The following is a 24,581-nucleotide window of genomic DNA, read 5'->3' as shown; positions in this document are numbered from 1 at the left end:
AGACGAGGCATTTTTCACTCATTTATGAGACGTTATTGACCAAACATTTAGAAAATGATTAAAATAATTGCCTCCTTTTTTTTTTTCTTGCTTTGTTTCCCCGTGTTCAGAGATTCTACGGATGAAACGGATGTGAGACTCATGTAAAATGCAGATGTAAACACAAGTGTGTGGAGGAGGAGATGGGAGGTGGGTGTGTGAACTACAGAAGCGGTAGCGTGCCGCTCTGCGATTACACAGACAGACACTGCAGCTCAGACACAAGATAAAGTCGAGCTGGACAGGTCCGCGGCGGACAGCGGATGGACGGCATGCGGGCCGAAGGGGCCGACGTCCATGCCAACATGCGTGGGAAACCCTAGATTGTTGTTCGGTCCGCCGGCTCGCTTCGCCGCCAACTCTGCCGACAGGTTCCTGCAGCAGAGTAAGAGACGAGGCTGCGGCTCTGTCTGGAGAAAAACAACAACAAAAAGAATAGTGTTAATAACGATGATGAGGATAGGAAAAAGAAACTAAACATTCATCCGGCTTCATGTCTCGGCCGCAGCAGAGGAAAGAGGAAAGTCCACAGGGTTCCTCCTTTTCTTTTTGGGCATTTTTCCCTTCACGTGTCTGCATCAGCTCAGACATGCGCATGTTAAATACAGTTAAAGGCAGAAACAAAGAATCCTACAGGATCGAGGATCAGCGAACAAAGAGGAGCCGCGACAGCTCTGATCTCGCAGCACCGGGGGCCCTCAACATATTTTCTTATTGTCTTCTTCCTGTACCATTTTCCTCTTGCGAGTCCAACTACCTCCCCTCCTCCCCCCAGCCTCCTCCTAACCCCCTCCCCGCCGGGCCGATGAACCCGGGGACTCCGATGCGTCGAGGTTGTAAACAGCCTCTCCAATAAAGAATTCCAGGGCGGGGCTAGAAGGCAGCCGGAGCACCCCCTCTCCGCTTTCCTCCCCCTTCCCTCCCCCCTCCACTCACTCGACTCGTGCACACGCCGGCCCGGCACCGGCTCCTTTGTTGTGGCTGCATGTTAACCCTTTAAGCTTCTGCAGGAGGCTGGAGGTCGAGCCATCGTCGTCGTCATCATCATCATCATCATCATCATCATCATCATCATCGTGACATGAACAATTAGTGGGGGGGGGGTAATGGTTGGTGGTGGCGTACGTCATCCTGTCTGAGACGGAGGCAGACAAAGAGCTGGTTTTATTCCCCGTTGTTTCCCACCGATGCTTCATCTGTCAGTGTGTGACTGACAGCGCAAACCTCCTCACACATCCGGCCTCTCGTCACCTGCTCACCTCAAATCATCTGCTGGCGGCGGCGGCGGCGCCCCGGATCGCCCTGCAGCCCGAACGCAAGACCAGATAAAAATCCTCATTATTCAGAGAGAATTAGCTCAAACGTGCCGCTGCTGTTACAACGGTCTGAGGAGAGAGAGGTGGGCTCAGTACTGTAAACTCAGCACGGACACAGACCCAGAGACAAGAGAGAAAAACTGGGACAAAAGCAGGACACGGCAGCAGGCAGGGGTGACGCGAGTTCATTTTCATTTTCAAGTTCAGCGAGGTTGTGAAATAAAAAAAGGAAAAAGAAAAACACACGGGCAGGCGCTCCATCCGTCAGTCCATAAAAAGTGGTTTCCAGGCAGAGAACGCTCCCAGACCTGGAGCAGGAGGAAATCAGAAGCCGAGATGATGAAGCTCGACTCAACCAGCTGTTTATAGGATGAAGTCGGAGCGGAGAACCTCCAGCAGACACTGAACACAAACTAAACTCCTGGAGGAAGTCGGTGCGCTGCGTCGTCGGGAAACAAAGATGTACTGACGCCTGGAATTTGTCTGGTTTCGGACACTTTTCCGTGTCACATTTCCCCCTTTCCCTAAAGTTGTGGGTGCACTGCTTAGTTTGGGTCCAGCGCCCACATATCAACAACTTTCTCCCCAACTTGCGGTTGATGTTTCAAAACACCAGAGGGAACTGTGTTGAGTCTCCAAACAACAGTAAAGTGGGAGGACATTGAGGATTTGGGGGTTTTACAACATGAAAAAGACGTTAAGAACGGGGATGTCGTGCCTAGAGATCTAGACATAGAGAAACGGCTGTGAAAGTGGTGACGGGCGTGGATCTCAGACACGAGAACGCTCCAGACCCGGTCACGCACTCTTCGCAGCATGATCGGTTCATTTCAGGGGAATCCCTCCGGTCGGCGCCTTCGCTCACCGGTTTGAAGAAAGTCTGAGAGTAGAGTTCAGGTTCGTTCAGACTTTGACCCGTGAACTCGAGTTGTGAATTGATTTTCCCAAACAATCTCCTCAATGTTGCTGAACACAGAAACTCAGGACTCTCCCGCATCACGTAACGACCCTCTAGGTCGGTCCAACCGACGCCAATTTTAATAACTTCACCTTCCTTCCTGGGAAATCGCGTTCTGTCCGTCCGACGGGTCTAAGTACTACGATACCCACAAGCCTTGGAGAATCGGCCGGACAGAGGCGCGAATTGAAACAGTAGTGAATTCAAAACACTTTATCGTTGCAGTTGTGGGTAAAACCTGGCGCCACAGCTGCGTCAGGTTCTGTCAAAACTGACCCAGAGTCCAAGACTGAACCGGTTTAAGCCGCAGACTGTGTTTTCAGTTTTCTCAACACCATCGTCTTTAGTCTCCACATGTTGGTGGTGACACAACTATGAGTGTGGTGATTGTTTTTCTTTTTTCTTTTTCTTCTTCTGCACCTTTGACTTTTTGTCAAAGACCCAGGAAACACAGTTGTTAAGCGTTTGGACCAATTCAGGAGGTCCAGTCCTGTTTCTTTGAATCAGGCTAAAACAAAGATAAAATCCTGACGACTGCAGTAAAACAGCGGCTGAAGTCTTTCAGACTCATTTATGCTTTGTCACCTCTCGACCACACGTGCTGTGTTTAATGTCTCACGACGTCTCCGTCCAAGAGAAAAAGTGGTGCGGTCCGAGGTGATGATTGACAGGCCGTTGCCGGGGGAACGGGTGAGCCATGCGAAGCCCGGCTGGTTATTACCTACGACCTGAGCCGGGGCTGACGGGGCTGCCCCCACAGAGTAGACGACAACAGAAAACACGGTAGAGCGGTCCAGATTTCTGAGGTCTCGTTTGTGTTTTTTGACGTGGGCCGGGGGGGGGGACATTTTTGGAAAGTGAGGACGTTTTTTGTGAGTTTGGAAACAGGTGAAAGTGGGGACGCTTAAGGGAAACGTTTGGAAAGCTCAGTAGGAAAACATTAGGCACATTAGGAAAGTTCGGATATTTTGAAAGGTCAGGACATGGTAAACAGCGAGGACATTTTTGTAAAGTGAGGACGTTAGAAATGGACATTTTAGAAAGTCAGGACATTTTGGCGGAAACCGCGGACATGTTGAGCAGGGAGGACATTTTGTCTGGTCCTCAGTTTTTTAAAGGGCTTCTTGAGGGTTTAGACTCGGAGCACGGCAGGGTCCCCTCAAGTGTAGAAGCACCAGCGTGTGTCGGGAGGTTTGTCCCGCCGCTCGCCGTCAGCCCGTCTGGAGAAGAGCTTCACTTAAATCACCACACAGCGTAAACAAGTCACCGAGTGCGTTGAGTGTCTGCGCGAGAGGCCGCGGGCCTCCGTGGGAGCAGAGGTGCCCGTTACTGCAGGGTCAAAGGTCGTCCCCGCTTCAAGACTTCCAAGAATCAGACCTCTAGGAACCACAACCCCCAACACGCACGGGACTCACGTTGCTCACGTTCAGACTTCGCTGTCGTTTGAAACCTCATCCGGTTCATGTTTTTAACAGACCATTGTGTTGATTTGAAGTATTTTAATGCTTATTCCATCCCACATCCCCACGTGGACACAGGGAAGTGCAGCGCCGTCTGAAACACCACGTCCACTGACGACACAAAGGCTGCGCTTAAATCCTCCTACGTGTCTTGAAGCGTGTTTGAAGTCGTTTTAGCCTGAGGCATCAGGACTGTTGGTGCCGGTTACATGTGGATTAGTAAACCTGCGCGGGACTGAGTAAGGAAGTGACCCGCACCACCCTGTCAGATCAGACCAGGACCTCAGTCCCAGAGGCTGATTCTCAGGTTTCTCCCCGAGTTCAGCTGTCGATTTTAGTCCCTGACATTAGTTGTTGACCGTAGGCCGGTTCACGACCTGAGCCCCAGAAGTCAGTTCCTGTGTTAGTCCCTCAGTTTAGCTCTCCAGTCTCTTTCTTACTGGTTTAGTTGAGCGTAGTTTTGCTCTTTTACTTTCTTTAGTCCTTGAGTTTAGTCCCTTTATCTAGTTCACAGTTTATTTCTAGAATTTAGTTCCCGAGTTTAGTCCAGTTTAGCCCCTGAGTTCAGCTCCTGAGCTAAACCACATAGTTTAGTTTCAGAGTTTAGTCCCCAAAGTAGAATAACAATAAGGAAAATAAGCAAAACGTAAAAATAAGTGTAGTTTCTAAGTTTGGTTCCTGGGACTGTTTGGTCTAAAAAAACCTCGGAGCTGGGTCGGGGCGGCAGACGTGACTTCCCCCCCAAAGCAAACAGGAATGACCTCACAGACCAGGCACACGCCCACACTGAGTATGTACGTATGTATGTATGTGAAGGGGGCGGGACGGGGAGGGACGGGGGGGGCGTCCGGGGTGGGTGGGGTCACTGGAATGTAGGTCACACTCCATCCTGGACAGGAGGGTGGTGCAGCGAGTTCGCCGCTGCTAAACACAAAGTTTTTTTCTCCTTCTCTTCCTGCAGTCGAGATAAAAAAACGAGTCCATCCAGATATGGTCTCTGCACTGATGCATGTTGATCCTGATCACTGTGGTCTACTGAGGATGGAGGACTCACTGGGTCCGTACATACGTACATGAGTATCCAGGGCCGGGGAGCATTAATAACAATCTAAATAACTGCCCCGGTTTCCTCGTCCTGCTACTTTACTTCCCCACGTGTGTGTGACAGCTGGAGTTCGTCTCCAGAGCCAAATCTTACGTTCCACTGGAGACAAAATGGCTGCCGTCGGGTCAAATCTCCTCATTTAGGGACTCGGTCCGGTTCTTTGGTTTAAAGAATATTCTGGATTTTTAAAAAATGAGAACAGAACGTTCTCTGGTCGTACAGATCCTCCATCGTCAGATCACGAAGGCCCTGAACCGACGCGGTTCTCTTTCGGTCTCCTCTTGGAATATTTTCCCGTCTTGTCCTCCCGTGGAGACGAATGAGAGTTTTGCGTCGACTGACTTCGGCGCCTTTTTGAAGACGTGGTCCTACTGGTCTTTACAGCCCCGATGCTCATCACACTGACACGGTTGCTAATTTTGATCTAATCCTCGGGTTTTCTGTGACTCGTCTCGAGTCCAGACTCATTCAGACGAAGTCGAACTTTGTTCGCAGGAGAAAATATTAAATATGAAAATATGTGAATGTGACAAGTTCTTCTTCTCCCACATTTTTCTTTCTTCTTTCTCCTTGTCCTCTTTCCTTCATCTCTCCGTTCCTTCCTCCCACCCTCTTTTATTATCGCCTTTAATCCTCCCTTCTTTTATCTTTCCTCTTTGCCGTCTCCCTTCTCTCCATTTTTTCCTTTCCCTCACCCCATCCCTGATTTCTTCTCTTCTTCCCGTCTTCCTCTTTCCTTCTTGCCTCCTTTTTTTCCCTCCTGCTTGGACTTTTTCTTTTTCTCCACTTCCCTCAGACTTTTCACATCTTCCTCAGTGATTAAAACGAACTGAGCACAGATTTTCCTGCTCGGTCTCTGATCCTTCAACTCTCAGATAATAAGGATTAAAACTTTTGGTCGTTTTTCAAGACAAAAGTTCAAAGATTTGCTTCTTATATTTGAGGATTTGCTGCTTTTTTTGAGGGGGGGGGTCATAGACAGTTTTAACCTGAATATCTTTGACTTTTTGACTGGTAGTCGAACAAAGCTATCAGACTAGACGACCTTTAATTTTAATTTTAAACATTTTTCACTATTTTCTGACACTTTATAGACCAAAAATCCATTAAGCCAGAAAATAATTGTCAGATTAATCAATAATTAAATTCCTTGGTAGCTCCAGCCCCATTAACTACCATTACAATTTATTTTAATTTATTTTTTACACTCTCTTACCCACATTTCTCTGAGTTCACTTTCTCAAAACTCAACCCACAGGCAGCTCAGCACATCAGTTAGTCTGGCATCCAAAATACCGTCACACTAACGCGTCAACACGGCTGATCCAGGATCCGCTTTCTACCACATTACGCTGACGACAGGCAGCTTTATTTTTATTTAGCATCAGTTATTTATTTATAGCAGAAACCAAAATCCCACTAGAACAAAAAGAGGAGCGATGAGTCAGAAATGCTGCAACAGGCTGGAGTTTTTATTCTGTTCCTCCAAGTGCACAGAATAAAAGTAAAGTGATTCCACTGATGCAGCAACATACGTGCGGGGACCAGCTACAGGTAGAGAACCAGTCAGTCCTGTCTCCTGCATTTGGCCCCAAGCTCCGATCCACATCAGACCTCCATGAGGACGACAGTTCCCCCGGGGGCCTGAGGGTCGGAGAGTCAGTGAACCAGCACATCGTCCCGGTCAGTTACCAACTGTTCTGGAATCAGCCTCACCTGCCCCCCTTTGCTCACCTGGAGCGGGTCTTTCATAGACGCCGTCTAGGAGTGAAAACGGGTCTCGGTGTCGGTGTTATTTTACTTTTTTAGATGCAGCATTAGATTTAGAACGTAAATGAAGGAGCGTGTTCGTGTGTAAAACGGGCCGTAAATCCACAGAGGTTTGGTGGTGGCTGGGTTTGAGTGACTGGACGCTTTTGCTACCGGGTCAGTGAGAAGTGATCCCCGGTTCGTTCCACAGTGACGCTGCTTTTCTGAACACGCGAACTCAGTCAGAGAAACGTGAGTCGGCGGCTGCGAGAACACTCCTCGCTCACATCGAACCCATCTGTGCCGCCGACTCCGGTTCAAAGGGATGATGGGAGGTTTCTTTTTTCGCTGACTCCGGACAAGCAGTCAAACATCAAGCAACGCGCTCTGCCCTCGTGTCCTGTCGACAACGAATGTGTCACCGGAAAATAGAAGAGGGGCCTTTTCTACGGATTCAACGGATTCAACGGATTCAACGGATTCTACGGATCGTCATTGGATCCATTTTTTTCAGTTTTAATCGTCACTTTCTGTCTGATGGATCATTGACTTCATTTCAGTTATTTAGAAACATCGTTACCTGACCCTCGTACGCTTCCCAGCATGCACTGCGCTACGGTTAAAATAATTTTTGTGCGTCACTTTGTTTTTCTCTCGTTCTCTGACCGAAACTAAAGCAGCACAAACCGGGACGGAGCGTCTCTGCACAGCAGACGGATCTGACTTCATTTAACTTTCACTCACTCAACAGACGTAGAAACTCTGAGTTGGATCAACTGAGGAGCCAAAACGTCATAAAATCTTTCAGTATGTTGAAGAGAGTCTTTTCTTTCTGCTTGGCCTCAAATCCCCTCGCTCCCACTGTCTCGTTTTCCTTCCCCCGAACCCGCATTTAAGAACCGGCAGGAACCAGCCAGCGTTCCGCCGGTGCCAGACTCATATGGAATTACAGCGTCGATCACAGCGAGGCGCGACGTGCCAATCGCTGAGCTGAGCCGAGGGGGAGAAGGGGCCGCGGAGCGGGCGAACCCCGTCACCTCCACCTGCAGCCGACATGTGACCAGAGGGAGCCTGAGCCCGAGGAGGCGGGCTCGGCTCCCGGCAGCACGTGCCTGGTTGTTTACAGGCGTCAGTCAGCCCATCTTCTCTCACACGCTCCCCAGTCCCGCAGCTCTGACCGGGTTTCCTGCGCAGAGAGGGAACTTTTGCTCCCCGTTCGACCGGCCGCAGGTTTCTGGAGGAAGCGTCCCCCTACGGACCAAGGAGGCTCGGTACTCGCTGCCTCTCGGGAGCTGAGCAGACGGATTCCCGTGTCCTGGGATGCTTCCAAGGCGGCAGCGCAGAGAAAGTCCGAGGCATTTTTGACTTTATCTGATGCTGCACTGATAAATGATTTTGAACTAAAAGAAAAGAAGCTTAGCTTAGCATAAAGGCTGGAAACAGAGGGACACAGGTGGCCCGCCTCAGGCCCAAGGAAACTAAATCCACCAACCAGCTGCTCTGAAGATCAGAAACCGACGACTTTCATGTCATTTGTTCGATCTGTACAAAACCTGAAACCTAAAGTCCACGAATCCTCATTTTGGCTCCTGTGCGGATTCAACAAGCAAAAGATTTCTAAAGACGTCAGGCAGTGAAGGAAAATAACTCCGTGCTTTCATCCAAGTACTTTACCTGAGTGTTTTTCCATTTTCTGCTCCTTTCCACTTTTACTCAACTACATTCTAGAGAGTAATATTAAGCGACAGAACAAAACTGAACACATGATCAGATTCTGAAAAGCGATGCATTAACACAGATTAACGGCTCTGCGCGCTCGCGGGTGTGTTCGGTTATTAAACCTGCTCAGCTCCGCTGGGATTTACCTGAGGTCACTAATGACAGCGATTCAGTTCCAACTCCTCCCGCAGGAAAACTGACACTTCAGCTCCCCAAGTCCCGAAAAATATCAGTGTTGTTTCATAAGACGATAACCTGCGCACACAAAGTATTATCTCCGTGCACGTGCGGTAAGAGAAAACTTTCTGGAGCTGGGGTTTCTGCGGGGCCCATTCTGCACAAAGAGTGGGTTTATTTTGAGTTTAGAGTATTTCTACACTGAGCTGCCGCCACTGTTCCTGGAGTAAAGAGGGGACCTCCACCGCTGCCTAAAGTATCTGCGTCTCAGGAGTCAAAGCTGCCGAGGTATCGTCAGACGTTTTTGGAGACTGAAAGCGGCTGCCTCTCAGCCGAGGATGTCACCAAAACCCTCCGTCTGTGGGAGGCGGCTGAAAGCTCCAGAACTCCGGCTAGTAAGTGGACTTTAAGTTGAGACTCTCTCCGGTGACTCGATAAACTGGTTTTTTCCTTTTGGGCGGAAGAAATAACAGAAACCCGCTTCTGTCCGTTTTCAGGTTTTTCTTACGGTGAGATTTTCTCTTTGACCGAACTGTAATTTGGTTTCGGTGACAGGATGTTTTTTTATTTTAAAGAGAGATAAATAATAATTTACCCGATCATATTCAGGACACGCAAACATTTAAAAACATTAAATTCGCCCTGAACATTAACATTAATTTAAGAACGTGAATTTTACAGAGCTGAGACCTGAAAATGCAAAAGATCATAACGTGCACACTGATTATGATCTTGTGAGCACAAAACTAAGACTCTGGAGGCTTCGTATAATTTATTCTGGACTGAAAACATGAAACTATCTTTCATGTTACATCACATTAATATCCACTGTATTTTTACACAGTTCTTCACCGATTGAATCTGTTGTTAAATTTCTTCTACATTTAATCTGACCGCGTCAGACAAAGAGGAAGGCTTCGCTCAAGGTGCACTTACTTCTGTAGGTTTCAGCCGCATGTCGTGGTCTTCCTCAGCTTCCTTTAGTCATTCGCCTGTACAAATCAATCAATTAGAGAAAAGAACGAGGATATTTATATTTGATTGTTTCTCATTTTATCAGTCAATACACAAACAAGAAAATACAAATTAAAACAAATAGAAATGTACATATATGAAAGCATATTTATATGGATACTGATAGTAATTGAAGAGTTTTGAGAAAAAGAGGCAGGGTTGAAAAAAAATGGATTTAATGCAAAAATCTGACAAAAATAATTTATCAAACATTTTCCACCAACGCTGCAAAGAGTAACTTTAGCCCGAAGACAGAATGAGGGAAAAATGAGACGACAAAACTAATTTCTTATTCAAGAAATGAATGAAATGATTTTTAACACTTATTTAAACATCCAGATTTACTTAATCAATGGTTTCTGTTTTGGTTTATTGATTGATGTTAATATATTTATAAAAATTCAAAAATATCAGACTCTTTCAGTCTCATTAAATCGTTCACTGTCTGACGTTAAAACAGGAACTAAAGAAACAGAAAATTCGATCATGGGAACAAACTATAAAAGCCTCATCGAAACACGATCGTTTTACCCGTGAAGCTCATTATTATTTTCACATTTTACGTGACATTTTAGGTTAAAACACCTCTGGCAGAGGAGGGAACAATTAACATTTATTAATTGGGAGATTTTAAAATGTGTTATCGCAGCGGTAAAAGTACATTTACTCGAGTACAATTCTGAGGTACTCGGGCATTTCCATTTCCTGCTACTTTCTACTTTCTACACATCTCAGAGGGAAATATTGTGCTTCTTACTTCCCTACATTTATCTGATAACTGTGGTTATTTATCGGCCTCAGATCCCTAAAACTAAATATCATCAATCAATGGAAAATACCACCAGTCATTCGAATGAGCTCCACTTTTAGCAGCTGCAACATTAAAGTCATGGACACGTTCATGCATCAATAATTAGAATACAATGGTATGTGTATTATTCTGAAATGATCCATTCTGTGTAACGTCTACCTGTACTCCTAGAACTTGAAGTATATTTGGATGCTGATACTTTTATATATAAGAAATACTTGTGATTCTACCGCTGGTTTTTTTTCCTCGACAAAGCTGCTGCTCTGAAGGAATGTTAATCCCATCAGGGACACCAAAGCGTTTTTACATTCTCATCTTCGATGATTTATTTTGAAAAATAAAGCAGTGTTTTACTCGGGCTCAGGGTGTTGAGACATTTTTTCCCACTCGGGACAAAAACAGCGGTGAATTCAGAGAAGAATTCAGAGAGAGTCTCGGGTTGATCCGTTCAGTTTCTCGGATTTCAGAACAAAAAGGATCAACGCGGACAGTTTGGTGCATTTTCCTGGAGAGAGACTGACGCCATGGCAGATGTTTGCTTTTCAGGAACTCGGCGTGTAATCTGGACGTTTTCCAGACTTTTATCAGCCGGCTGACAGCAGCAGAACCGGTTTCTAAATTAGGAAACAACCTCAGGATGCCGGGGCTTTTTTTTGCCGACCAGCCGGCATCAGCCTTCTGACTGTTGTTCTGACATTTTCCAAAAAGACGAAGATTATTTTCAGTGCGATTCAAACTTTCTCACAGGTTGTGAGTCCTTGTGTCGTCTCCTGCAGCGTCTTTCTGTTCTGAGAGGGACAAAAAACAAAAACCGCAATCAGCAGGAAAGTCCCAGCAAAGATAGAGAAATGTGCAAAGTGAAACTATTCTTTTTTATTTTTTCCTAATAATCAGTTTGATAAAATTGGACTCGACTGTTATGGAACGAATTAAACACAAGCGACACACAAAAACAACTTTTCCTCACGTGGATTAATAGTCTCACTTTATTTTACCTTCAGGAACGTTTGTGAAAATAAATATGAAAGTAATAATTTGATAACTAAGCGTTACATTAGCGCTTTTAATCATCATCAGAAGCTTTACAGGTGGTGTCACAACAAGCTTTTTACTGCATGATGTAAATCCACTGGTTTACAGGATTAAATTAAAATAAATTGTTACCCTGTTTGTTTCTTTGATTTATTCTTTAAAAATAGGTAAAACTAAAAGAAAAAAACACCAGTCACACATTATTTTTATAAAGAAAAAGAGAATCAAAACAAATCTAGGGACAAATGGTTGAAAACAGAGCGGGGAGAGAGGTTCAAACCCCGCCCACTTTCTCACCTGGACGCAGCCGGCCAATCACTGAGCGAGGTGGGCGTGGGTGTTCCAGAAAGGGCGGGGCACCGAGGTGACTGCGGGGCGTTCGCCGCGTTTGGTGAGTTAATGAGCTGCACACGAACGGCTGCTGGTACGCGGTGTTTGGGACGGTGGCGGCAGGACGGTCCCTGACCTGGACAGAGGTCCTGTAAGGAGACACCTCCATGGCTCACATCAGTTCCTGGCTGTTGCTTCTTCTTCTTTCTCTTTCGTTTTGTCTTTGTGTTGTTCAACGTTCGGTCGCGGATTTGACCAAATATTTAACTTGTGACCCTGCACATCTTCATCAGCGGTGCAATGAAAGTACATTTACTCAACTACTGCGCTTAAGTACAACTTTGAGGTACTCGTACTTTACTTCAGTTGTTTTCTCTTCAAGCAACCTTTATACTCGTACTCCGCCACATTTCAGGTGAAATTTTTACTTTTTACTGCTCCAGCTTTGACAGTTACTGCAGCTACTTTACAGATTAAGATTTCTGCATAGAAAATATATGAAGAGCTCATTAAGTGTGATGCTCTATTATCAATGACTCCACTGGACAGTAAATACAAGTAGAAACAGAAAACGGGCAGCTCGTAATATTTTGAGTTATTTTTTATGGAACAACACAAACATTTCATGGCTCCAGCTTCTAAGATGGAACGATTTACTGCTTCGCTTTTTTATTATTTAAATTTTTATAATTTTGAGGTTTGGACAAAACAAACATGGTGAAGTTGACACTTTGAAATCTTGGGTAAATGTGAGGGGCTTTTCTCACTATTTTCTGAAACGAAAATGATCAGTAAATTAGGAAAACAATCAGAGGCTGAATCCATCATGAAAATAATCATTAGTTGAAGTTTCATTTAAAAAAAAATAGTTGAAAATTCAATCAGCTGCTGTAAAACGCTGTTTACGGATGAATCCATCAGTAATGACTGTCAGGGTCGCGATGAGATGAAGAAACCTTTAGGCAGGCAGGTGAACAATCAGGCAACAGGTAACTCAACTCAGGAAGGAAAACACTGGGGAGCAGAAGCAGACGACCAGACAAAGAACTGGTTAAATACTGGCCTGGGGCGATGAGGGGACTGGGATCAGGTGTGTGAGTGGGCGGGGAAACTCAGGTGTTTGAAAACGTGGAACGGGTGAGCAAGTGGACTTGTAGACAGGAAAAAAGTCCAGGGACATCTGGTGGACGGATGGAGGTGATGGAGCTGAAGGAGAGCAAGTGGCCCGGGAGAAGTGAGCAGGGGCTGGAGACGGGGGCCGGAGACGGGCCGGAGACCGGAGCTGGAGACAGGAGCTGGAGACAGGAGCTGGAGACGGGAGCCGGAGATGGGGGCTGGAGACGGGAGCTGGAGACGGGTCGGATACGGGAGCCGGAGATGGGGGCTGGAGACGGGGGCCGGAGACCGGAGCTGGAGACGGGAGCCGGAGACCGGAGCTTGAGACAGGAGCTGGAGACAGGAGCTGGAGACGGGAGCCGGAGACAGGAGCTGGAGACAGGAGCTGGAGACAGGAGCTGGAGACAGGAGCTGGAGACGGGAGCCGGAGACAGGAGCTGGAGACAGGAGCTGGAGACAGGAGCTGGAGACAGGAGCTGGAGACGGGAGCCGGAGACAGGAGCTGGAGACAGGAGCTGGAGACAGGAGCTGGAGACAGGAGCTGGAGACAGGAGCTGGAGACAGGAGCTGGAGACAGGAGCTGGAGACAGGAGCTGGAGACAGGAGCTGGAGACAGGAGCTGGAGACAGGAGCTGGAGACAGGAGCTGGAGACAGGAGCTGGAGACAGGAGCTGGAGACAGGAGCTGGAGACAGGAGCTGGAGACAGGAGCTGGAGACAGGAGCTGGAGACAGGAGCTGGAGACAGGAGCTGGAGACAGGAGCTGGAGACAGGAGCTGGAGACAGGAGCTGGAGACAGGAGCTGGAGACAGGAGCTGGAGACAGGAGCTGGAGACAGGAGCTGGAGACAGGAGCTGGAGACAGGAGCTGGAGACAGGAGCTGGAGACAGGAGCTGGAGACAGGAGCTGGAGACAGGAGCTGGAGACAGGAGCTGGAGACAGGAGCTGGAGACAGGAGCTGGAGACAGGAGCTGGAGACAGGAGCTGGAGACAGGAGCTGGAGACAGGAGCTGGAGACAGGAGCTGGAGACAGGAGCTGGAGACAGGAGCTGGAGACAGGAGCTGGAGACAGGAGCTGGAGACAGGAGCTGGAGACAGGAGCTGGAGACAGGAGCTGGAGACAGGAGCTGGAGACAGGAGCTGGAGACAGGAGCTGGAGACAGGAGCTGGAGACAGGAGCTGGAGACAGGAGCTGGAGACAGGAGCTGGAGACAGGAGCTGGAGACAGGAGCTGGAGACAGGAGCTGGAGACAGGAGCTGGAGACAGGAGCTGGAGACAGGAGCTGGAGACAGGAGCTGGAGACAGGAGCTGGAGACAGGAGCTGGAGACAGGAGCTGGAGACAGGAGCTGGAGACAGGAGCTGGAGACAGGAGCTGGAGACAGGAGCTGGAGACAGGAGCTGGAGACAGGAGCTGGAGACAGGAGCTGGAGACAGGAGCTGGAGACAGGAGCTGGAGACAGGAGCTGGAGACAGGAGCTGGAGACAGGAGCTGGAGACAGGAGCTGGAGACAGGAGCTGGAGACAGGAGCTGGAGACAGGAGCTGGAGACAGGAGCTGGAGACAGGAGCTGGAGACAGGAGCTGGAGACAGGAGCTGGAGACAGGAGCTGGAGACAGGAGCTGGAGACAGGAGCTGGAGACAGGAGCTGGAGACAGGAGCTGGAGACAGGAGCTGGAGACAGGAGCTGGAGACAGGAGCTGGAGACAGGAGCTGGAGACAGGAGCTGGAGACAGGAGCTGGAGACAGGAGCTGGAGACAGGAGCTGGAGACAGGAGCTGGAGACAGGAGCTGGAGACAGGAGCTGGAGACAGGAGCTGGAGACAGGAGCTGGAGACAGGAGCTGGAGACAGGAGCTGGAGACAGGAGCTGGAGACAGGAGCTGGAGACAGGAGCTGGAGACAGGAGCTGGAGACAGGAGCTGGAGACAGGAGCTGGAGACAGGAGCTGGAGACAGGAGCTGGAGACAGGAGCTGGAGAGCATGGCGCTGCATTCACATACGGCTGGTTGCTTCCAGTGTCCTGAGGTGACTCCTGAAAACCTGCATTACATTTGACCTTTAAAGATAGAGACTGCAGCTGAGGTTTAAATAATAATAATAATAATAAAAGTTTTTTATCGCTGCTTTAAGCTTTAAAATGGAAAGATTCTACAAATATCGTGTCATTTTATTTATCTCCGTCTGACATCAGCGGTGGATCAAGAAAAAGTACCAGTACAACGATGTAAAAATAGTAATGTTCGTAGTAAAAGTGCTGCGTTCAAAATCCTACATAAGTAACAGTAAAGTATCAGCAGTAAAAGTAGCTGCTGTTTTCTGAGGAACCCAACGTCCACCACCTGCTCAGCAGCAAACAGCAGACGGACCCAGTCAGAGACCAGCTGGTGAACACGGCGGAGCATTTAGCAGATAAAGAGCCAGATGTTTCCCTCAGGAGCTGGTGGAGACCAAAACCAGAGCTAAAAGAGAGGGAGTACCGGACCTAGATTCAGCAGGTGGCCTCAGGCACCCGATTCAGATGAAGGATCATGTTGCTCTGTAACAGCTGGATGTGGAAATAAACACGGAGATCAGACGTGTCTGATGTGCTGTCACTGTTGGTGTTTAACGTCTCGGTTTGTGCAACTCGTTTGTCATTACTTCATTAGCACAAATTAACATTTGCCACTGCGTGTCGTGTTGCTTCTTCTGTCTTTTTTCCCTTTAGTTTATTACGGTGCCCAGATTATTTGCTGTAAAATGTTGTCTTCTGTTGTCGTGTTCTTCTAACACACACACACACACACACACACACACACACACACACACACACACACACACACACACACACACACACACACACACACACGTTCTGTACGGTTGAAATAAAGACGAATTTTAAATTCTGACCAAAACCGTCTGAACGTGCAGATCAGCAGCTGAGGTTGTAGTAAAGTGAAAACTGCTTCATGACTGAAACACAGATTTGAACTGTTGTTATTTTTGCTGCAACTAATGTTTAATGTCATCACCTGCTAATCTGCTGACTCGTATCAATGGTCTTGTTTTTTTATTACATTTCTGAGATTAAAATGAAATACAAGTCCTAGGTTAATGTCCTCAGATGTCCCAAAGACACCTGCAGGACAGACTGTTTTTATTAGAGTAATATTTTCTTAATTAATTAAGTGTTTTGGTGATTATTCCTTTAGATGCACAAAGAAAGGAAATAGTGTATTTATTGGCCAAACATGCAGACCAGAAGCTGAGACTCACTTTGCTTCACTATTTGGTGAAATGTCATTAATTTCTGACGAGTTTTCCTGGATCATGATGAGAAACTCGAGCTGTGTTGTAGGAAGAGAAACGATAATCATCAATAATATTTGTTCAGGTCTGAGAAAAGTTCCACCGCTGTCACCGGGACTTTCAGTCTTATGAGTGCACGTGGGCTGGCCGTGCACGAGGCAGTAAATAACAAGGAGGCCTCCCCGGTTCGTTTCCTGCGAGACCTGTGAGACCCGGGCTCAGCTCCGGCCTCCCTCTGTGGACCGGCCTTTCCTCGGCGTGTGGCTCCTCCTGCTGCTCAGTTCCTCTCACTGCAGTTTTCTGACGTTACCTCGCGTTCGGCGTCGACGGCAGCTCAAAAACAAAGGACAAAAAAAGCGGGAGGGGAAAAAAATGATAAAAACACAAATAAAAACCACAGTTCTCGCTGGTACAGTTACCAGGAGTCAATATGATCCAAATTAAGAATCGGATTCAATCTGCAGCAAAGGATCAGTTCCTCTATCAACTGATCCTGGAGAAGATTTCGTCACTTCTTTGTTTCTACGATTTTACTTTTCTTTAGCTTTATTTATTTAGTGTCTTAATGTTGGACAGTGAAGACAACAACAAAATCACCTGATAAAAAAAGACTTGAAATCCCACCGGTGTAATATTCTTGTCCTTCAGTTTCATGCAATGCTTTGTCTTCATTGACTTAGCCTGTGTCTGTTCAGGTCCAGCAGGCGTTTCCCAGCCAAATCATTTTCTCCGTGATGGAACAAGACGTCACGCGGCCTCGGGATTCGTTCTGATTTATTGATAATTGTGCCAAATACAAAAAACACAAACCAAACTGACGCTTCCTTCCTTCATAAAGAAACGATGATTTAAGTCGGGAATGATCTGATCCAACAAGTCGACGTGATGATGACAGTGACCCAATCACCATCTGATGCAGTTCGATTCTCAGCGCTACCGATAAAAACACGCAGAGCCAGCCCTTCATTATCAATTAATCTGACAGTGACTCTATTGATCAGTGATCTGGATAAAAATGTCAGAAAATAGTCCAATACATATTCTTACTTACAGCTGGTTGAATGTCCAGAAAGCTGAAAAACAGGATCAAGAAAACTTAAAGGACGTTAAATGTGAAACTGTGTGAAACTGTGTTAGATTCTGAAAATAAGAGTCCATGGTAATGTCCTCAAATGTCCTCTGCAGGACGGACTGCTACTCTGCTCATGACTATCAACTAGGAATCCCTAGTCCTGACCTTGCGCAGACCTCCGGGTGAAAACACGACGTCTTTGGTGGTAACTGATCAGTAAGTTGATAAAAAGTCAGGAAGAGTCTCGTTTCCTCCGACAACAGTCAAAAACCCAAAGATGTTCCGTTCACTGTGAAAACCGAAAAACAGACACCGGAGAAAGTGGAACATTTTTACTGGAAAATTACTTTCAACGATTAAAATGATTGACGATTAATTTTCCGTTGTTCATCTAATCAATCAATCAATCAGCTCATCAACTTCAGCTCGTTCTTGAGATTCAGTGGAGACGAATGAAGGTGACAACCACCATCTGGAAATTCAGACTTTCAACAAAGTGCCATTTATTTGAGGATCTTCGGCTCGGGAACAAAGAAACTCTGCGCCGACACTGATCTGCCGCGGAGACACGACAGAGGACGCGGCTCCGAAAAAGTTTTATTTCATTCGAAACTTTGTCAGAAATAAAAACTGACGAGCAGGAAGCCGAACTTTTCTGAGCTGATTATCTCTGACGAGCTGTATATTTCATCTATAGTTGAATGTACTGAGAAAAAAGACTGAAAACCCACAGTCTGAGGTCTCAGACCTGTACAAGGTTTTGATTCAATAAATGTACTTCAGCATATTTGTCTGTCTGGTACATTTATACTCACTACTCTTGTTTCAATAAAGTTCTTTTAAAAAAGGGAGAGAAAAGAGAGACTTCAATATAAAAATACTCAAAAGGGATTTTATTTTTCACACGAAACAAGAGATAAAGGATCAGTAACACAGGGACACTTCACTGTTACCTTCACTAAAGACTTCACCCAGTGTCCACGTCGAGTTGCGGTCCGATTCTCTGACAGCAGGTTGATCCGTGTCAGTGCTCGGCAGGAGAATCTCAGATCTTGGATTTACGACAACGGCTGCTGGTGATTTTTGTTTCTTTGTTCTGAAGTTGCTTGAAGGTTTTTCATCTCGCTTCTCTGGTTTCTCGTCGTCTCTTTGGCGTCCCGGTCCCGGTCCTGGTCCCGGGCCTCCCCTTCCTTTTCGGGTGTCCGTTCCGGGGCGTCGTGCTGCTGAAGACCCGTCTCTCCACCCTCAGCACCTCCTCGTACAGGTAGGTCGGCTTCACCTCCAGCAGGAAGGAGAAGAGCTGCAGCAGCCAGACGAAGGACCGGGGCAATGTCGCCTCCACCTCCGAGTAATGAGTCCTGCACTTCCTGTGGAGGCGGAGAAGAAGAAACATCAGGACCAGAGGAGTCCCCGCACTCGGATTTGGAGCACGGCGGTTAAAGGTGGAGGGATGTTCAGATTTTATTCGTGATCGCTGACGCGAGACGAGTTGTTTTCGTTTTTCTCCAACGTTAGTCTCGTTTCATTCCGGACTGATCTGGGCAGTAACTGAAAATCTTTCTGTATAATTTTACTGAGACAAACGTCTCATATCCAGCTGATGCAGTTCACAGTTTTCATGTTAAAATAAATCATGAGTCACATGTAATAATAGTCTGCTGGATGTCATGATTTCGTTTTCTCACTGGGTTTTAAAGACTATGGCAAACATATTAAACATCTGCCAGAGATAATGCTGTTAATTTTATTGCTAGATTTTATTCTGTAGATTCATTTTGTCCGTAAAAACCTGCTGTGACGTCTCACATGAGAAATTTGAAAAAATAAAAACCACAATGAGAGACAGCAAAATGTAAAAACGGATTAAAACAGATTAAAACCTGTAAGATCAACTTGCCCGATCACTTTTAAATGTTGACATTACTTTTTAGTTTTCATGCAAATGCCAGGTTATTTTTCCGGTTTTTGTGGTGACGTTACTCTGTATGTGCCGACCTGGCTGTTTTATTTGCTGAGAAGTGTTCCTATTGTTTTGTCCACCCCATTCAGGTCAGTGAGGGTAGGCTAAACGACAGACACACCTCTGGTGTAGGACTCAGTTAAACTGACAAGCTTACCGGGGGTCGCAGGGTCTGAGCGCCGGGTGCCAGTATGTGGAGTTGGACGGAGTCAGGACGTTGCGTTTCAGGGTCAAGACTCCGTCCAGCTTCTTGCGGTGCAGACTGGGACCGTCCGCTCCGTCCTCGTCCCCCCAACAGAACCTGAAGCTGGACGGATCGCGGCGCGGGACGCCCGCCGGACGAGCGGACAGCTTCTCAAAACACATCTGGACCTGCTCTGCCGTACCTGAAGAGACACGAGCATCGCGGCTGGTTTGTACGTTTCCTAAGTTTCAGTCCGTTCACCACAACTCACCGTCCTTCCCGCTCCTGCTGACGTTTCAAGTACACGTCACTGTAGCTTGAAGAGCAGCTTAGCATCCAACAGTGATGTCGCAGTGTCCTGCACCCGTGCATCGCCGCAGCCAGGCGAGAGTTCCACCACCGGGAGCTTTCAGGGGGAGACAAGTTGCTCTGCAACAGGCTCAGACTTGAAAAAGTTCCCCAGCGGTGCTTCACCGGCGGCCGAGTGTCAGCGGACTCTGAGACGACGTCTGACACTGCGGCGAGAGCTCGTTCTGTCTGAGAGCAGCTCTCACAGGTGACGGAGCGCGTGAAGATGTGAGGCACCGGGAGTCGTAGCTCAGTCGGATCTGAACACACAGACATGAATCCCGGATTTTTTAGATTCAGTGTGACGTCCACTTCCAGAGGACAGCAGCTTCTCAGTGGCCATCAAGAACAAACCTGCAGAAATCCGCCTGGAGACCGGAACCAACTCGGCTGAGAATCGAGTTGGTTTCAGGTCATTTCCGAAGCACTTTGAGCTGCTTGTCTTGTGTGAAAGAGGCTTTACTGATAAAGTTTGTTTCTATGAGGATGTTTTTAAGTTTCCTTCCGTATCACACTGATCCGCTGACAGTTGTCTGTACGGATCAGAGCTGATCCGGCAGCTTTTAACGGAGACGGTTTGACTGAACGGAAACAGAATTAAACTAAATATCACCGATACAGGCTCAAATTCTGGACCACAACGCCCCCCCCGGATTCTTACTTTTCTTTTTCATCATGACGCATTTCAACTTCCTGCTCGGGTAAAGAGGTTTCTTTGCCTTCCACTGTTTCCTGAGGATGAGAGGGAGGGAAATGATACATGCATTAGTCCGATTGAAAAACCTTACGTTGGCGAACAAACACAACCCGTTAAAAAAGCTTTGCCCCATAATATTAAGATAAATGTCTCAATTCAACGGCTCCAATGACGCCAGGTCTGTTTAACGTGTTAGATTAGGGCACAGGGATCTACTTTTTTGGGTTAAGGATTTCAGTTGCTTAACGTCTGAACTTGCAGATATTTCCAGCAGGTCGGCTGATTGTTCCTGTGAATAATTTAGCCTCTACGACACAATCAAATGTGGGGAAACACATGGACAAATCTTTGGAAAATAAGGTTCTGAAGTCTGTAGAAAAAGTTTTAAGATTTCAGACTGGTCAGACGCCGATGAAGAGTCGTCGTGTTATTTAGTTCATGCGGGGACAAAGCCAGCAGTGAACCTGTAGAGATGAGCTCCGGTGGAAGAGCCGCTGACCTCTCACCTGCCGATGTCGTGCTCCCTCCTCCGCTGAGCTTTGATCAGAGCAGCCTGCGTCAGTCTGTACCACCTCCTCAGGCTGAACATGTGCTCTGAGAAAAGACCGCACACAGCAGTTTAACCACATTTCAAGAAAGTCCGCAAAAACAGGAGAACCCGAGTGAAGTCTGGTTCCCCTCCGCGTGAACGTGAGCCGGTGAAGTTTGTCTGGTCTTATCTGTGCCGCGGCAGCGTCGACGCAGTAAAACGATCGACCGATCAAAGTGTGAACGTCCGTGTGCAGCTGATTGATCGGGTGATCTCAGGTGATATTCAAAATCAGTGTGGAGGTAAAGAACCAACCTGGGTCGTCCTGGACACCAGCTTCACTGGATAAATCCCTAGAAGACACAAACCAAATGTAAACTTCCCGCAGTGTGTGTGAGAGTGTGTGTGAGTGAGTGTGTGTGTGTGTGTGTGTGAGAGAGAGAGAGAGAGAGAGAGAGAGAGAGTGAGGGAGAGAGAGAGAGAGAGAGAGAGAGAGAGAGAGAGAGAGAGAGAGAGAGAGAGAGAGTGTGTGTGAGTCAGTGAGTGAGTGTGTGGCGGGTGTGAGAGAGAGTGGTGGTGTGTCGTCCAGGGATGTGGAGGGCGGGTGGTGTGAATGATGAGGCGGTCTGGATGTCGCATGACTGCAGTGAGGGGTGAGGGGGGTGGGCGAACGGTGTGCGGGTGCGTGATCCTTGTGCCGGCGCGCGCGCCATCAGCTGGCAGAGCAGGTGCTGTGGGCTGGAGGGGGTGGAGAACCATAGAGAGATAGACCCAGAAGATAGGCAAGCCTTGAGTCTAAAAGAAGTTTGACCTTTTTTAAGCAGTAGCAGTGGGTCCTCAGAGCAGGGTTGGGCAGGGGTCGGAAGCGCAGGGTCAGGCGCTGGTGCGCGCGGCAGCAGCAGAGTAGAGTGGGCGCAGCTGAGTGGAGCAGGCTGAGCAGGCAAAAAGCAGCAGCTGCATGTACAGGACCAGAGCCTGAGCCTCGTTGTGCACCGCCCCGTGGGACGGGATCGTCTGCGGAAGCAAGTTCACAGCGGAAATAACATTAACTCAGACGACCGTGTCATCAGAACGGAGCTTTTCTGAACGTTAATGATCTCTTCATTTCATTGTTTATTTTTTTAACCCTATCAATCCCAGCAGAACGACAGGGTCCCGCCCACTTAAACTGGTGAACTGATCAATAGCCCCGGTCCTCATGACCCAAACAAACTGTTCCGAGGTTTCTCACCTCGACCTCTGTGAAGTCAGAGAGATGAGTAATTTGATTTGAGTAAAAGAGTAAATGTTTGTTGTGTTTTAGCAGTTCTCTTCATGTATCGTTACGAGGCTGTTAGAAGCTCCCGGCTGCTGTAAACGTCCCCAGAAACCTCCCAACGCTGCACCGGTTAGTCCCGTTTCTGGTTTTCTCCTTCCCAAGTCTCATGAAACGCATCCTGCGACATTTTCTTTCCCTGAGGAGCCTAAACCCTGCATGTGTATACAATCAGTTATCCATCTTCTCTGCAGCTATTCACACCAAACCAGTCTTTACCCTGCCAAAACAAACCCAAAAATAAAGTGTACATCCTGAATAAGAGACCGTGAGTGGCTGACTAGTGGTAGCGGCTCTGGGACTCAACCTTGAAGGACTAACAGCCTCAAACTGGACTAAACCACTAATCCATGTTATTTAAGTTGGATTTCCGACCTCGACTTTGAAGATGAGAGCGTCTCTGCCGTCGAGCCTCATCTCTTCGGGGAGTTCCTCGTAGGCGTTCACGTACGGGACGTGGCCTTCGCTCGCCAGCCTGAGGAAAAACACATCCGCTAACTTTTCCGGGACTTTCCGGGACTTTCCAGACCTACACTGGACTGTTTGCTTGACGTAATCGAAGTGGTCCATGGGGCAACGAGCCAGTTGTGTCCGGATGTTACCTGAGCAGGTCGCTGAGCGTAAGCGGCTCGCGGCTCCAGACCAGGGCGAGGTGGATCAGAGCCAGAGTCTTCTTCATGCTCATCAGACCACGACTCCGCCTCAGCCGAGCCGAGAGGTAGGTGACGACGTCCACCGAGCCCGAACACTGCGACCAATCGCTGGAGCTCTCTGTGGGGGGGTGAAAGGAGCAACATCACGCATCTGTCGCTTCTCTTCCGTTCATATAAAACAAACAAAGTTAAGATTTCTACGGATTTCTGCAACTTTTGACCCTCAAACCGTTTCTCTGTCCTTAAAGCAGATGTTGCTCTTCTTAGCTACTTAAATCGATTATTATTATTATTATTTATTATATCAGCATTATCACAGAAATCCCAAAAAGCCCATGAAGTAAGAAACCGTGACCCAACGTTACTCATTATGCATCAACATGAATTATTATTAGTTATTCTCAGACAGTTCTGAGGGTCAAAGCTCTCGTCTAACGTGACCAGCGCCGACACCGAGACAGGACACGTGACCACGCGACAGACCTGACAAGTTACGGCTCAATAGCAGGACAGTGAAGAAGTCGAGCGTCGGGAAAAAGTTCCAGATACGACGAAGGAAACAGGCAGATCACAGATCTGCAACGAGTTTGACAGATCACCCGGAAACTGTCGGTAACAGCAGAACCCGCACGCTGACAACGTGTAACGCTGAAGTCTGGTTTTTGTCCTCGTTGTTAAACACAGTAGAGGAATCAGGCCACGGCAGAAAGCCGACTGTAACCTGGTCACTGATGTGGGCGATCAGGTCCGGATCTCAGCCGGTGTTGGGTGGGGCTGAGGTCAGGGCCCTGCGCAGACCGGTCAAGTTCCTCACAGCAAACGGTTTCTCTTTGGAGCTGGTTTTGTGCATCACGTTCAAACAGCAGAGGGCTGCCAACGGCCACCACAGTACCTGCGTTAGATCCGGCGGTGCTGGGCGGGTTCGTCTCTCCGTCCGTCTCGCTGACCGACACGAAGGACGACTCGGCCGCACTGTCCGAGTCCGAGTCCAGGCCTCGCTGAAGAGAGAGACAAAGTCAGGGAGGAGGGAAAAACTGATGGAAGAATGATGGTTTTTAACAATCAGCAGCGTTTTATTGAACCTGTTTGTCAAACCTGAATCCTTTCAAAAATGAAGCTATTTAACTTCAGCTGTTCACAAATTTATACAACAAAAAAAGTTTGGTCAAATTCATATTAGGTGACAGTTGAAGTGGAAAGCAGTAAATCCAGCCACCAACATCTGCACACAGCTGCAAAACTCAAAGAAAGACCTAGAGAGTATATTCAATGAACTATCTGAGGGTTCAGCACATTGCTCCTCGATACTAAAAAAAGAAGGGATATTAAAAGAGTCCAGCCTCACCTGCAACAGAACAATGTAACGTTTCCGTCATTTGATTCAAAAAATGCTTAAAAACTACAACAGATGTTATCACGTGTCCACAAAACCCATCAACCGTTGATCTGATCCCATCAGCGGTGAAGCTGCCACCAGAAGGAAAAAGTGCGCGTGTCTGTGAACGCACCACTTTAAACTTGGAGCTCCTCACTGGGTTGTTGGTGTAGGCCTGTCGACTCTTCTGCAGGTAAAGTCTCCACAGCGGATACAACACCTCGTCCTGAAACAACACGTTTCTGATCAGCCTCTTCCTGCAGGCGTTTCTCCTCCGACCGACCCTCCAGCCTCAAAACAAAAGGTGCATACACAGACCTTAAAGTGTGGAGAG

General features: G+C 47.7%; 1 protein-coding gene across 1 annotated transcript in view; it reads right to left on the bottom strand.

Annotated features, from left to right (window-relative positions):
* Positions 1–18,058: 18,058 nt before the first annotated feature.
* taf1b (TATA box binding protein (Tbp)-associated factor, RNA polymerase I, B) overlaps positions 18,059–24,581 on the bottom strand; it is a 9,481-nt gene continuing 2,958 nt past the window's right edge. The window contains exons 4-14 of the mRNA XM_040125914.1: positions 24,566–24,581; positions 24,381–24,473; positions 23,765–23,870; positions 22,822–22,990; positions 22,595–22,694; positions 21,794–21,918; positions 21,220–21,257; positions 20,882–20,969; positions 20,340–20,410; positions 19,304–19,532; positions 18,059–18,553 (exon numbers count right to left, since the gene is read on the bottom strand). The exon at positions 24,566–24,581 is cut by the window's right edge and continues 82 nt beyond it. Coding sequence (XP_039981848.1) covers positions 18,304–18,553; positions 19,304–19,532; positions 20,340–20,410; positions 20,882–20,969; positions 21,220–21,257; positions 21,794–21,918; positions 22,595–22,694; positions 22,822–22,990; positions 23,765–23,870; positions 24,381–24,473; positions 24,566–24,581 — 1,285 coding nt within the window. The 3' untranslated portion in view covers positions 18,059–18,303. The remainder of the gene's footprint in view (positions 18,554–19,303; positions 19,533–20,339; positions 20,411–20,881; positions 20,970–21,219; positions 21,258–21,793; positions 21,919–22,594; positions 22,695–22,821; positions 22,991–23,764; positions 23,871–24,380; positions 24,474–24,565) is intronic.

This window comes from Xiphias gladius, chromosome 4 (genome assembly GCF_016859285.1).
Source record: "Xiphias gladius isolate SHS-SW01 ecotype Sanya breed wild chromosome 4, ASM1685928v1, whole genome shotgun sequence".
Classification (NCBI taxonomy): domain Eukaryota; kingdom Metazoa; phylum Chordata; class Actinopteri; order Istiophoriformes; family Xiphiidae; genus Xiphias; species Xiphias gladius.
The sequence above is the reverse complement of the archived record's forward strand: the minus strand, read 5'-3'. Positions and strand labels throughout refer to the sequence as shown.